Source organism: Octopus sinensis, linkage group LG21 (genome assembly GCF_006345805.1).
Source record: "Octopus sinensis linkage group LG21, ASM634580v1, whole genome shotgun sequence".
In the NCBI taxonomy this organism is placed as follows: domain Eukaryota; kingdom Metazoa; phylum Mollusca; class Cephalopoda; order Octopoda; family Octopodidae; genus Octopus; species Octopus sinensis.
Window position 1 is genome coordinate 17,053,082 of NC_043017.1, and position 14,297 is coordinate 17,067,378.

Below are 14,297 nucleotides of genomic sequence, written 5' to 3' on the forward strand. Positions count from 1 at the left end.
GACGTTGCAATGCTCATCTTAGCATAATTCTATGAATTCAAACCTCACAACCTTCTAGGAATTTTGTTGGGCCTCCTTACTCAAGGCATCTGACTTCAAGCCTTAGTCTGCTTCATCAACAAAATATTTCCATTTATAAGTTTTCAAAGGATTTCTACCATTAACCATTTGTAAAATCAATTCTAACATCATGCAAAATGTAACAAATTTACAAAAGTAATTTTACCGTTTACTTCAGAGGTAAACAATTCCCTTACTTAATGATTGCCATGTTATACCCATTTTTTTTTTTTTTGTTTGAGAGGCTTTAGTACCCTACATCTTCACTATTCGATTTTCTAGTGTACCCTGCTCAGCCTGGGCATCAATACTACAACCCTGGTAAGTGGTAAAGCCCTGTTATATTCATAAGCACTATTGTCATGCTGCATGCTCAGGTTTATTATGACATGATTTTTTTTTTCTTAGTTTGATTTCCCAGTTCTTTCTCCATTCCATTTGTTTTTGTTAGTATTGTTATCAAAACCATTACTTGTAGTGGTAGTAGCTGCTGTTGCTGCTACTACTACTACTACTACTATTACTACTACTACTGCTAATACTACTACTACTACTCATCATTTAGAAGAGTTTTGTTGTTCACTATGTTTTCACTGTAACTGAGCATAGTTCCAAGTGTCTTGCATGAATACAGTGTGTTGTGTGTACTTTTATTGCATTAACAAAGCTATATTATATATATATATATATATATATATATATATATATATATATATATATATATAAATGTACTCCCTAATAGTGTTTCTTTGTTATGTTCTGTGTGGTATAACCCTGAGGTGTTGGTTACATATATTTCTTTTTCTCCTTTAATGGGCATCATTTCTCTCTGTTGTTGTTTTTTAATTTTGTTTTATTATATCTCTTTAGAGTTATATCTTTTGGTAATTTCTCCTAATTCTTTTATAGTTTGGTTGGAATTGATATCTATCTACCTGGCGATATTTTTTTCTTTAATGGTCATTGATTCAACTGGTTTTCATTTATGTTCCTGCTATTTATGTTCCTCTATCCCTAATCTATATGAGCACATTATAATGTCCTGAGACTTATAGTAACTTTCTTACGTAGGATTGTTATGTGTGCGGCCTCCAGTCTTGTTCTCCCAGAATATATATTTTGTTTATCTAGAAACAGCATATTTATATACTGGTGTTACTCGCTACATTCTGTTCTAACACACACCTAGTCTCTGTATAGAAGGCTTTAGCCCGGTGTGGCATTCGGGAACTCTTTGGAACTCGGCTTTGAGCTCTCAGATTAAAAACTACTGCTGGTCAATACGTTGGTCAATTTCTGCCCTGCTCAGTTTGTTATATTGATTTTCTACTGGCACATGTTGTAATTTGTTGTAATTTCTTGTTAATTTTAAATGTTTTTTTACTTAGTCCTAGTTTCCTTGTCCTCTTCATAATTATCCGTCACTTAAGCCCCTATTTCATATTTCTTGGAAATAACAAGTGTTCCTTATATTAAGTAATTATAAAGTATTTTATAATTGCTCACTCGCTGCTTTGAATATAATTCTATAGCTACAAAAGGCCTATGCATCCTTACGTTCAAGGTAAATATACTCCCTCAGTGTCAGTATGAAAAGATTAATATTTTCTAATTTTCATTGAACTATTTTTGATATCTTATTAATTTGAGAAGCTGTTTCCATTCAATCTGTCTGAGATCACACTGCTTCTTTTGTCTAATGCTGATTGCACTAAGTCAATAATATCCATTTCCTATTAGCTCCTTTCTTATATATTAATCAAAACTTCTGAAATAGTATTGTGATTTTTGAAGTTCTCTCTACTGAAACTTTTGATATTTGTCATGCTAACTCTTAGGTCATTGAAACTAGAACCATATTTGTAGTTTTGAAACTTTATTTTGATATTATCCAAGGAGAAGCATATCATCACTGATAACCAGTCCAGTCCAGTGTTATCGCTTTCAGAACTCTCAGCTTTTATTCAATGTTTCCCTTCTTTTATTGTTATATAACCAGAAGAAATATTTGTTCCAATTTAAACTCAAAAGCTTACAAATAAAAAACAAAGCAAAACTTTAACCTAAAGTTGTCACAAATTGAATGTTTTTTTACACTATTAATTATAATTACTAATACCAGAAAAAAGTTGTGTTTTTGGGAGCATATTTCTTATACGTTTTGTTTATCAAATAATTTTGTTCTTCATAAACCCTCTCGTTAGCCTAGCATATGTCATGATGAATAACTGGGTCATATACTCATTATCCAAAGAACTTACTAAAATTATAATTTATGATAAACAAAAATATGACATTTTTAATTTACTTAATAATTATTATCACTCTAGTTACTCTTTTGTTAACGGGTTTTCAATTAAATTGCAAAATAATAATTTTAGACTGGTTCTTTTACTAATCTGTTATGTTGTTTACTGATATATGTTGACTTTGTGCTGTGATACAAATAAAAGGTGAAAATTTTGTCTCAGAACTTCTGGTTTCAGGTAAATGCAGTGAAATGTAAAAAATATTTAAATTTGTTTTAATATTTTCATAAAACATGAGTTTTAGCCATTATTCAGTTTCGATAAATATCAATTGTTGTCTGTGTCTCTGTTTAATAATTTAGTCAATGAAGAATTATACTCATTGTTGGATTTTCATTTGAGTTTGAATTCATAAAATGGGTAAATAGCTTGAAGGTTCGATTTTCTAGTTGTCTTCAAACACCCACACAACACACCCTTCACATGCCTACACACTAACCCCTTCACACTCCCTCTCTGTCTTTGTTCTATATCAGTCCAATATAATAATCAGACTTTGTTAGCCATCTTTAATTTCAGTTATATGAATATTAAGAATAGAAAATAAAATAAAATTTGAGTAAAGTATTTTAAGAAAATTTCTCATATTTGAACCCTTTCGTTACTGTATTCATTTTGAGATGCTCTGTGTTTCTTTCAATTATTTAAAAATATAACAAAGAATTTAGTAAAATAACTTAGTTATCATTAAAGCTAGTGTTGTGAATATAAATTGTGACTAAGGTTTGGTGGAAGATTTTTATTCAAAACTTATGAAAACAAGACATTTGTACTCAGAGCCAGAGCCGGTTTCAGTCAGGTTAATAACAAAAGGGTTAAGCAATTGTCTAATATTTATTTCATGAAAAGATGTAGAACATAATAATGCATCTGTAGAACATCTGGATGTTTTGCCTTTCTGATGTTGATGTTTTCAGTAGAGCCTCTTGTGGTTAAGATGTGTATTTTATAGAGATTGGCTTATTCCAACAAACTTATTTGCCTTTCCTTTTGGGTTTCTTTCTCTTTGGCCATCGGTGTTGTTGCAGCAGCTGCTGCTCAGACCAGCAGATGCTGACATCACTTTTGTGTCTTTTGCTGCTACCAGAAGAGTAAGATGTTACATTGTCTATGAAAACCCCTAAATATGAGAACAGCAGACTAACGGTATGACTAGCAAAAGGAATGACAATCGCATCCAATAAAAAACAAAAAAAAATCAAAAGGCACATCACCCTTCAGTAAATTCTGGAACCCAATTGTTTTTGGTGCCCCTTATGGAAGAACAGTTATCAAATCCTTTGATATTTTCTAAAGAAGTATTTCTTAAACATTTCAAACTTTTCTTTTATTAACACTTGTTACTAACCCCTTTGATCTGATGCAACACTCTCCCATGCATATACGCATAATACCAGGCCAGAGTTCTGGATGCTAGCTTCATGCAAATGACGAACTTACAGCTGCACCACTTGACCATAAGCAAATATTTAACACATCACTGCTTGACTTTAATTATTTACTCAACCTTTAGCACATATTGTTAGCCAAACTTAAGTATGTATTTTTGTACTTCTTACATAATCCCATAGCAACCAGCTGAAAATTATCTTTCCATTCCAGTTTATCATTGTATTTTCTATATATTCACACACGCACACATGTGCACTGGGAATTCATATGATTATGCAACAAGTAATTTATTAATTTTTTTAACCTCTTCCCCTAAAATCCTAAAACTTCCACCCTTTCTCAAACTTTGTTTAAAATACAGTCAGTCCAAATTTGTCATGTATGTTTTATTTATAATTTCAAAATAATTTTTGGAATTCAAATTCAAAAAGTTACCAAACATTCATACATTTATCTGTTTATACAAATGGGTAGATTGAGATTAACAGATGACACTCCTAACTAGAATCAACATCATTCAGATATGTACATAATGCATTTTGGTAACATCTGGACTCATATTAATTATGACAGAACATTTTTGTGGCTAACAGATATGTTATCACTATTTTTTTTTTTTTATGAAAGACTGTTCCATCTTGAATGATTTACAAAAACACTTGTTTTGTATTTTTTCCATTGATAATTTTTTGCAATCTTACTGTTCGGAAAGACTCTTAAATGCCATCAAAAGATGATCAGCTAAAATAACCAACAATAAGCCGTTCCCTTTTGGCTTTCCATTGGCTTCTTTTTTTTTTCCATGAATTAAGAAATATCATCACTAGATTTAACCATCTCCAAGCATTTCTTATGTTTGAAGATTTGTGTTTCATTAGCTTGGCTGTATCTGCATTACTCAGAGTAATGGATGCAGCATCTACTTCCTTACTGCCACCCACCATTCCTTCCTCAAGTACCAGCAACTTAAAAAGATGAAAATTGGAATTCTACAGATCAGCATACTAATGTTCGTAACTCTGAACTGACAGGAATGCTCTTCTTGCTCACCATTACCACCACCACCACTGTCGCCACCACCACCATCATCATCATCATAATTCATTTTAATTCTGTAACTCATGTGGAGAACATAGACAGTAAAAGGTTCAATTATTAGCGATGTAAGTATCAATTTTCAGGGAAAATACAGACATCTGCCAAAAGTACCGTATGTAATATATTAGTGGAATTAGAAAATTACTATTTTTAAATCTCACAACGTAAGATATTCAGCAACAGTACTTTTTAGTAAAGATTATTTTTTCAAAGTGACAACTAGTCACTGATTTATAAATTAGAAAATTACTACTTTTAAATCTCACAATGTGAGATATTCAGCAACAGTATTTTTTAGTAAAGGTTGTTCGAAAATATAAGGACACAAATCGTGTTGTATAGCCAGCTGGAGACGATGTCTCTTGGGACTAAATTACAGCAACATTAGTCCTGAACCAGGACTGCCATTAGTAAACAATCTTTATTACGATTAGTGGAATTGTTTATCATAAAATTACATTTTTAAATTGTGACTTGTTAAAAAGACAAATATTTAAAATACTTTCTAACAGGTTTGAAAAATTTGTTAAAATTATGAATAATTTATATTTAGCAGATGACCATCAGTTTGATGGCCTTCTAAGGACTGATTTATTATTTTATAATTTGACATACATAAATTGTTAACACTTCCTTACACACACTGAATTATCAACAGGAAATATTTTTTAGATTGTTGACTTTAGCTTTTCAGCTGTTTTTTTAAATTTTTTACAAAATGCAAAATGTCAAAACAACAAAAGTTTATTTCATCAGAACTCTTGTAAAATATATATATATATATATATATATATATATATATAGTAATTGAATACAGAATGTGATATTTGCTGACAAATGGTCATTTAGCTGAGCAGCAGACTACAGGTAACGAGCAACTTAGGAAAAACTATTGTGATAATAATGGGGGACTTTTGAACGTCTGACTTCCTCTGTATAATGGATTATTTTATGAATGTGTCAGACCAGTTTTCATTGCTTGGAGCAGATATGTTGCATCGAAGTTGACAATTGGAATATGCAGTCTGCATTTGTAGCCATAGCTATTTTGGGGCTATCTTTAAGTTTTCATTTTCAAATATGATTTTCATTTCATACCTCAACATTTTGTTACTGCATTAAGTTGAGTTAAAGAACTATGTAAGAATGCTTTCACTTTCAGTTTCCACTTAATGAAACCCAGCTCAGAGTTATATTAACTTCAACCCAAAATAATATTGCATTTACTTCTAAATTTATTAGTAAAGTGAAATGTAATTTTTCTTGCTGGGAATCAAAGTCAAATCTATGGATTTACTTATTAAACATACCACTACATATGTTGTCATTTTCTATTTGACCATTTAAAAACTACTTGCATCATGGCTGTGTGGATAGGCACAGGTGTGGCCTTGTGGTAAGAAGTTCAGTCTCATTGTATGGTACCTTGTTAGTGGATTAAAAGAATCCCATCATATATGTGTATATCATCATCATCATCGTTTAACATCCGCTTTCCATGCTAGCATGAGTTGGACGGTTTTGACTGAGGGCTGGCAAACCAGATGGCTGCACCAGGCTCCAATCTTGATCTAGCAGAGTTTCTACAGCTGGATGCCCTTCCTAACGCCAACCACTCTGAGAGTGTATACATCCATGTTTATGTGTTTTTGTGTTTGTGCTGCATTCATCACCCACAGGTGTTGGTTTGTTTATATCCCCATAATTTAGCAGTTCAGCATAAGGGACTCATAGAATAAGTATCAGGCTTAAAAAAAAATAATAAATGCTGGGGTCAATTTGTTTGACTAAACTTTTTAAAGCAGAGCCCTAACATGGCTGCAATCCAATGACTATAACAAGTAAAAGATAAATTTCATATTCCACAACATTTTCTACAGTTTAGAGATCCAGCTTATTAACATCAGTAGTAAAAACTATGTGAGGTATATATTCATAAAATCTCTATATTAGTCGCAGGTGTGGCTGTGTGGTAAGAAGCTTACTTCCCAACCACATGGCTTCAGGTTCACTCTCATTGCATGTCACCTTGAGCAAGCGTCACTTTGACCAAAGCCTTGTGAGTGGATTTGGCAGATGGAAACTGAAAGAAGCCTGTTGTATATATATATATATATATATATATATATATATCTATATATGTGTTATATTTGTGTGTCTTCATGTCTGTTTGTCCTCTCCACCATCATTTCACAACTGATGTTGGTGAGTTTACGACCCTGTAACTTAGCAGTTCAGTAACAGAGACCAATAAAATAAGTACTAGGCTTAAAAGTACTTATAGACCGATAAGTACTGGGTTTAAATGAATTAGTCCTGGGGTTGATCTCTTCAACTAAAAAACCCTTTAAGGCAGTGCTCCAGCATGGCCACAGTCAAATGACTGAAACAAGTAAAAGAATGAAAGAATATTTTTTTCTTTGCATTTATTTAATTAAAAAAATTTTTTTTGTTATTTCATATCTTCATGATTACAGGGACCTTGCAAGTTGCTCTATTAAAAAACAGAGCGACCTGAAAGGTCCCTGTAATTTATAGAAACTTCTTGTCATCGGTTGCACAATATGGCTTGGCATCCACCAACAGAACATCTTCAACTAAAAGATTTGTTTTTAATTGGTGAATAGACCTCTTTATGAAAATATTCCCACAGGCACAATCCAAATGGATTTTCCTTCACTGACCCATCCGAACGTAGCCGTAGCCAGCACCACCTCGACTAGCCTCCATGCCGGTGGCATGTAAAAATCACCATCCGATCGTGGCCATTGCCAGCTTCGTCTGGTCTCCGTGCTGGTGGCACATAAAAAGCACCCACTACACTCACGGAGTGGTTGGCATTAGGAAGGGCATCCAGCTGTAGAAATACTGCCAGATCAGACTGGGCCTGGTGCAGCCTTCTGGCTTCCCAGACCCCAGTCGAACCGTCCAACCCATGGAGTTCCATTTAACACAAATAACCAAGTTAATAATTTGATTTCTGTAGCAGCACTAATATCTGGACATGGATATGTAATTGTGAATCTTAATCATCAGCAATAACCAAAATTTACTCAGTTTTTTGACCAGCATTTACAGAACAAGGAGCATAAGTTAGAAATCTTCTGTAATACAACAGGCAAAATGATATGAAAGTGGTGCAAAGTCTTTGAAGGCAAAATATGTCGAAGGAATTAATGTGCATTACTCAACACAATAACTTAAGGTTGGTGCGTTTTGTTGACTATGAGATAAGACAAATGAAAGAAACGAAAAGACCGACTTACTGAGCAGAGTAACACAGATTTCCCTTGGCAGCTTAGAAGCTCTGACCTAGATTGAATTTGCCAGCTTTTTACAACTGTAAGCTACCCTTCTAGAACCTTCAGCAAAACTGTTTAGAGGGGAGAGCTTGCACACTTCCTTTGATGTGTGGTGCATTAACCAAAAGTCAGCCAGTGCTGATTGGTTGGGTCATATTCATGTAGGCATTAATACCTTTCATGGTGATATTTTTTTTTGTTTTATGGGAGTACAATAGATCATAATTCTGAACTAGGAAAGTCTGAGAGCTGTGGTTCAAACCTCAGCTAGAGTCTTGCTACAACCTCAATTTTGAAAGAACTTCCTATTGAAAAACTTTCTGCTTGCACTTGTATGTATATGCATTTGTATTTGTCTATTCTGTAAATTTTTTCAGACTTTTTTTTTGCTTCAGTTTATGATCATCACAAGGAATGCGTCATAATTATATTGTTAATTATTTAATTAGAAAATAGAGCTTGGCCTCTAAAAAAAAGATCATCTGAGGAATATTTCAGTGTCATCTGAGTGATTCTGACTAGAATGTCTATCTGGATTCATTGAGCAGGAGTGGAATGATCATGTGGCTAATCTGCATTAATGCATTTGTTGGTGATGTGGATATTACAAAACCTTTGAACTTAGAATCAAAACCTATTAATTTCTTCAAATTTTTTTCCTAAAGAACTGCTTGTGACAATAAGCAAGGTCTGCACATCAACTTTTGTTACATTAACAGTGAAGACGAAGGCATATTTTGGAGTGAATTTTCTCATGGGAGCTGCACAACTTCCAAGTTATAGAAACTATTGGAACACTAATTCAATTTTGAGACTGGAAACCAAATGGTGTCCAGAGATCAGTGTGAAGAAGGGACAATAATATTTTCATCTAAACAATTCCACCATCAATTCCTGGACCTGGTTAACTTTATAAAATTTGCTCCCATCTTGGTAAAACCTCATAACATACAAGCTTCACAAGAATCTTGCAGTTGATAAGGCAATGGTTAAATTTAAGTTTAGATTTACCTTTCTCAGCCGTGCAATCAGGGCATCAAAGTCTAAGGTCATTGCCAAAACTCAAAGAGCTTTTGCCTCAACTTCAATATTTACACAAGCAAGAATGAGGGAAGTGTAGGAGGAGAAAACATTTCATTTGGCACTGAAGATCTGTTACAGATCTGTGGAACCTTGTCACAAAAAGTGGCATCATGTTTATTGTAAACATTTCTTCATATCAGTGAAACTGCTTGAGGTGTATCACTTAATAATAATAATAATAATAATAATAATGATAATAATAATAATGCCTGATGCAGTACCAGGCAGTGGCTCTCATGGCTTCTGATCTTAATTGATTGGAAGTGTTATCATGTACATTGATTTGTCTTGGTATAAAAGATGGGCTACAGTAAATATTCTGCTCAATACCACAGATTTGCTTGTCAGTTGTTTTACCTTAACCAGTTGAGCGTGTCCCTTAGTGGCTGACGATGTGTGCATCTCTTATCACAAGCAGAAGTAGTGGGGGAGCATCATAGCTGTGTGTTGAAAGGAATTCTTAGAGGTTTGGATAATTCACCTTTGGAAACATGGGTGGTTCGTTCGACATCCTTAAACAATCCTTATTCAGGGACCTTTTGAGTGGGATGGGTTACTCAACCAGAAGAAAATTCTAACTGGGCCCCACCTGCATGGTCATGTGCTGTTTATCTTGATATGAGATCACCATGTTGTGCACATATGGTCGTGATGCATGTGCCTGGTGTACCCTTATCAGACGGGTAGTCATGATGGGTATACTGGCTTCGTATATTTTACCCCAGTGTCACTTTGATGGCATGGATTGCTATCTCACTCAATAATAATAATAATAATAGGGCAGAACCTACACTAGAACATCTGTCATCATTATGACTTTCCTCTTCTTAAATACTGGTTTCAAGACCACCTGGAACCAGTCACAGATGTTAATAAAGTTAGTCTTCTGAGGGACATTACCATCCATACAAATAGATGCTAATAGATCTGATATCAAAAATCAGCAAAATGCTTGCTATCTAATAGGTATGACAGTACCACCTGATCGAAATATTTCAGTTAAAGAATTTGAAAAGTTAGCTAAATAGAAGGACCTAGAGATAGAAATTAGCAGAATGTTAGAAACTGGAAACAGTTATTCCACTGATTGAAGTAGGAGCACTTGACATGGTTAAAAACAGGTCTTCACTCTTCATTGATAAAATAGCTGGAAAATCAAATAGACATGATGTCCAAAAGATTACACTAACCTTAACAGCCAATCTCTTGAGAAAATTCCTATCATTGTAACATAGTTACTAGCCTTAGGTCTCAGGTAGAGACCCAACTAGTAACCTACATGCCCCCAAATCAAACTAAAATATAATAATAATAATAATAATCAAAGAAACTGTTGTTCACAAAGCTACAAAATTTCAGTCCAAATGTGGTTTTAGAAACTCTGAGAAAAGTCTTCACACAGCATCAGGCCATAAAATTCGGGTTTCTGTTGAGTGTGCAAAGTGCAGGATTGCTGTATGCCAGGGTAGAGACATGTTTTATTTTATTTTTTTTGTGGTGGGGGTGGTTCTACACTTCACAGGTAACAGCTTTAACTTTCTTTAAACATAATATATATTCAACCTACCTGGTCAGGTAACATGAAAGTTCATTTAGTACTTTTTTTCATAACCCCAGAACTTGCCTAAGACAGTATATGAATCCTTATTTGGATTATATGACTTAAAAAGTGCTCCAATGTGTTCTAATTTAGTGGTGTATTGTTGAGGTGGGGAGTCTAGCAAACTCTTTTTTTTTTTTTCCATTACCTGTATTGATATCCTTTCAGCATGTGTGTTATACAAATGGCCTAATTGCTTGCTTTGTCTGCTCATTCTCATGCAACTCATTCAAACAAAAAGCACACAGAATTTAAGATCACTTCATTTGTATTTCTCAATCGCATTACACCTTTCATTATTTATTTTACAAACGATAAAGAAGAACAATCGGTAAACTCAAATCATTTCATCCTATCAACAAATTTCATGAAATTCTTGCACCTATGTTTTTGATTTTTATGCGCGGTTGACTGCATCTCTGCTAAAATTTTCAGTTTCTAACAAGTCTGGGAGAGTTACATAGAAATTGTCATATATATAGGTGCAATCTTTACCGGAGGCATCAACCTTCTTTACACTGTCTGTGCTGAAAGAAATTTTTTAGATTTTACATAATGAAAGAAAGAAAACAAATTTTAGAGAAAAGAGTTTTGTTATACTTGGGGATGGTCATACTTTCTCAATTAAACACATACACTGTATATTTGGTTTTCACTTCAGTTTTATTATTATCATCATCATCATCATCATTTAGCGTCCGCTTTCCATGCTAGCATGGGTTGGACGGTTCAACTGAGGTCTGGGAAGCCAGAAGGCTGCACCAGGTCCAGTCTGATCTGGCAATGTTTCTACAGCTGGATGCCCTTCCTAATGCCAACCACTCCTTGAGTGTAGTGGGTGCTTTTTACGTGCCACCGGCACAGGTGCCAGACGGGGCTGGCAACGGCCACGATTGGATGGTGCTTTCTATGTGCCACCGGCACGGGAGCCAGGCAAGGCTGGCAACATTATTATTATTATTATTTTAGTTTCTTTGTCAAAGTTCTTTCTGTGACCTCTTCGTGGGGTCTTTCAGAGACTCGCTGAAGAAATCACAGAATGTGTGATGAAAGAACATTGACAAAGAAACTAAATGATAATAAAGTTGAAGTGAAGCCCAAACATATAGTGCTTGTGTTTAATCGGCAAAATATGACCATCCCTGAGTATAAGAAGGTCTGTTTTAACACACGATTTCACATCAAGAGTCTTATAAAACAAATACATAAAACATAAATAGTTTTATCATCCCAGATAAAGTATTCTGTGTCAAAAGTAGGTAAATTCAGATAACTCCAGTTGCCAAGATAGCAGTTTATTAGTTTAATCCTTGATCAATACACGTTGAAAACAATTTGATCTGTTGATAATTGAAAAGGTGTTGCAGTTAACTCGTGTCTACTTTCTGATGCTTGATAATGGCTAAAGCTTCTCATTCAATCAAAAGCTGTTTTATTCACAAGAAATAAGTTGCAGTAATAAAGTACGACCATCTGAGAGGCATCATCAGTTTCAAGTACAAATATTTCAAATACTCTCTCTTTTACTCTTTTACTCTTTTACTTGTTTCAGTCATTTGACTGCGACCATGCTGGAGCACCGCCTTTAGTCGAGCAAATCGACCCCAGGACTTATTCTTTGTAAGCCCAGTACTTATTCTATCGGTCTCTTTTGCCGAACCACTAAGTGACGGGGACATAAACACACCAGCATCGGTTGTCAAGCAATACTAGGGGGACAAACACACACACACATATATATATATATATATACACATATATACGACAGGCTTCTTTCAGTTTCCGTCTACCAAATCCACTCACAAGGCATTGGTCGGCTCAGGGCTATAGCGGAAGACACTTGCCCAAGATGCCACGCAGTGGAACTAAACCCGGAACCATGTGGTTGGTTAGCAAGCTACTTACTACTCAGCCACTCCTGCGCCTGTCGAATAAAAAATAAATTTTTTAAAATATTTTCAAAAGATAATGCTGGAACTAGAAACTTTGTAGTGATACAGAAAGGCTTTCCCAATGTGAAATTTACCATCTCGTAGAATTGCTAAAAATATTTTCACTAAAATTTTCCATTTATTAACTTTATGCAATGTCATTACGAAATGTGTATAAGAATTTAGCATAGGAAACCTCTAGATAGGATGTCATTTTATCAAACGTGTGTTTCCCTGGTTTACATAGTACAGTGGTCCTGAACCATTTTTTGCCTATGGACCCTTTGATTGCTACTCTATTCTGGATGATCTCCATAGCCATTTGATGTTCCAAAACTAGTTTTGTAGATACTTCTTTCAAAATTCCTATTTTGTTTTTCCACACATTCATTTGTGGAGCTTGAACTATGTATAATGTCAGAGAAGGAAACCTTGCTGATTCTTGCCGTAAATGCATCCAAAGCAAAATTTAACGTCCGTTTTCCATGCTAGCATGGGTTGGACGGTTCAATCGGGGTCTGGCAAGCCCTGGAGGCTGCACCAGGCTCAAGTCTAATTTGGCAGAGTTTCTACAGCTGGATGCCCTTCCTAACGCCAACCACTCCATGAGTGTAGTAGGTGTTTTTTATGTGTTACTGGCACAGGGGCCAGAGCAGGCTGGCAAACGGCCACGATCGGTTGGTGCTTCTATATGTCACCGACATGGACGCCAGTCAGGCGGTGCTGGCATCTGCCACGTTCGGACGGTGCTTTTTACGTGTCACCGGCATGGGTGTCTTAACTACAAAGCAAAATGTTTTTTCATGGGCCCCTAAAGTAGTACTGTAGATCTCTAATTAACTATTTTGTTTGTGTGGATCCCTAAAAATATTATATGGACCCCATATCTTCTGTTTCTATCTCAGCTGTTATTCTCCAGCTCTATGGAATGCAATTAGTCAGGGTGAGTTCGTTGTCTGAAACTTGGACACAAAACAACATTACTGATGTATGAGAATCATCAATCATTTAGCCATTCAACTCAAGCTTGGTATCTTTTAGGTTTTTTTCCTCTCTAAACTGTGAAGGATGTACTCTTTCTCCTGGATAGGAGTTAATTTTATATCAACTAACTTTTGAGTGCTTTTTTTTTTAATCTGTTGAAAGAGAGTAAACAAATTGGTTCTACATAGTTTCCTATAATCTCTGTGAAAATGAAGTGTTTAGTAATTTTATTTCTGTACTTTACAGTTTTAAAATACCTATGATCTAAGAATGGATGAACAAACTGTAGTTTAGTTAATATAATTACACCAGAGAGAGTTTCCATCAGTTGCTGAGACCTACTAGAAATAGCAACCAAATGCTACTTAAATCATCTCTCTCCCTTTCATCTTGGGGGGAAAAAAAAAGTGCTTTAGCTAATTCAGTCCTAGATATTTCATGCCAGAAAAAAATGTGATAGTGATGGTTAATTTGCTAATTGAATCACAAAAAGTAAGAAAAAGAAAAGAAGACTTGTACACAAATCAGTGGGAGCAAA

General features: G+C 34.8%; 1 protein-coding gene across 12 annotated transcripts in view; it reads left to right on the forward strand.

The window, feature by feature from the left end:
* LOC115223011 (annexin A7) overlaps positions 1-14,297 on the forward strand; it is a 163,198-nt gene that overhangs the window by 75,214 nt on the left and 73,687 nt on the right. For 11 of the 12 annotated variants that reach the window (XM_029793435.2, XM_036511867.1, XM_036511870.1 and 8 more), the window contains one exon: positions 343-381. The exons of the other annotated variant lie outside the window; for it this stretch is intronic. In XM_029793435.2, coding sequence (XP_029649295.1) covers positions 343-381 — 39 coding nt within the window. The remainder of the gene's footprint in view (positions 1-342; positions 382-14,297) is intronic. 12 annotated transcript variants of the gene reach the window in all.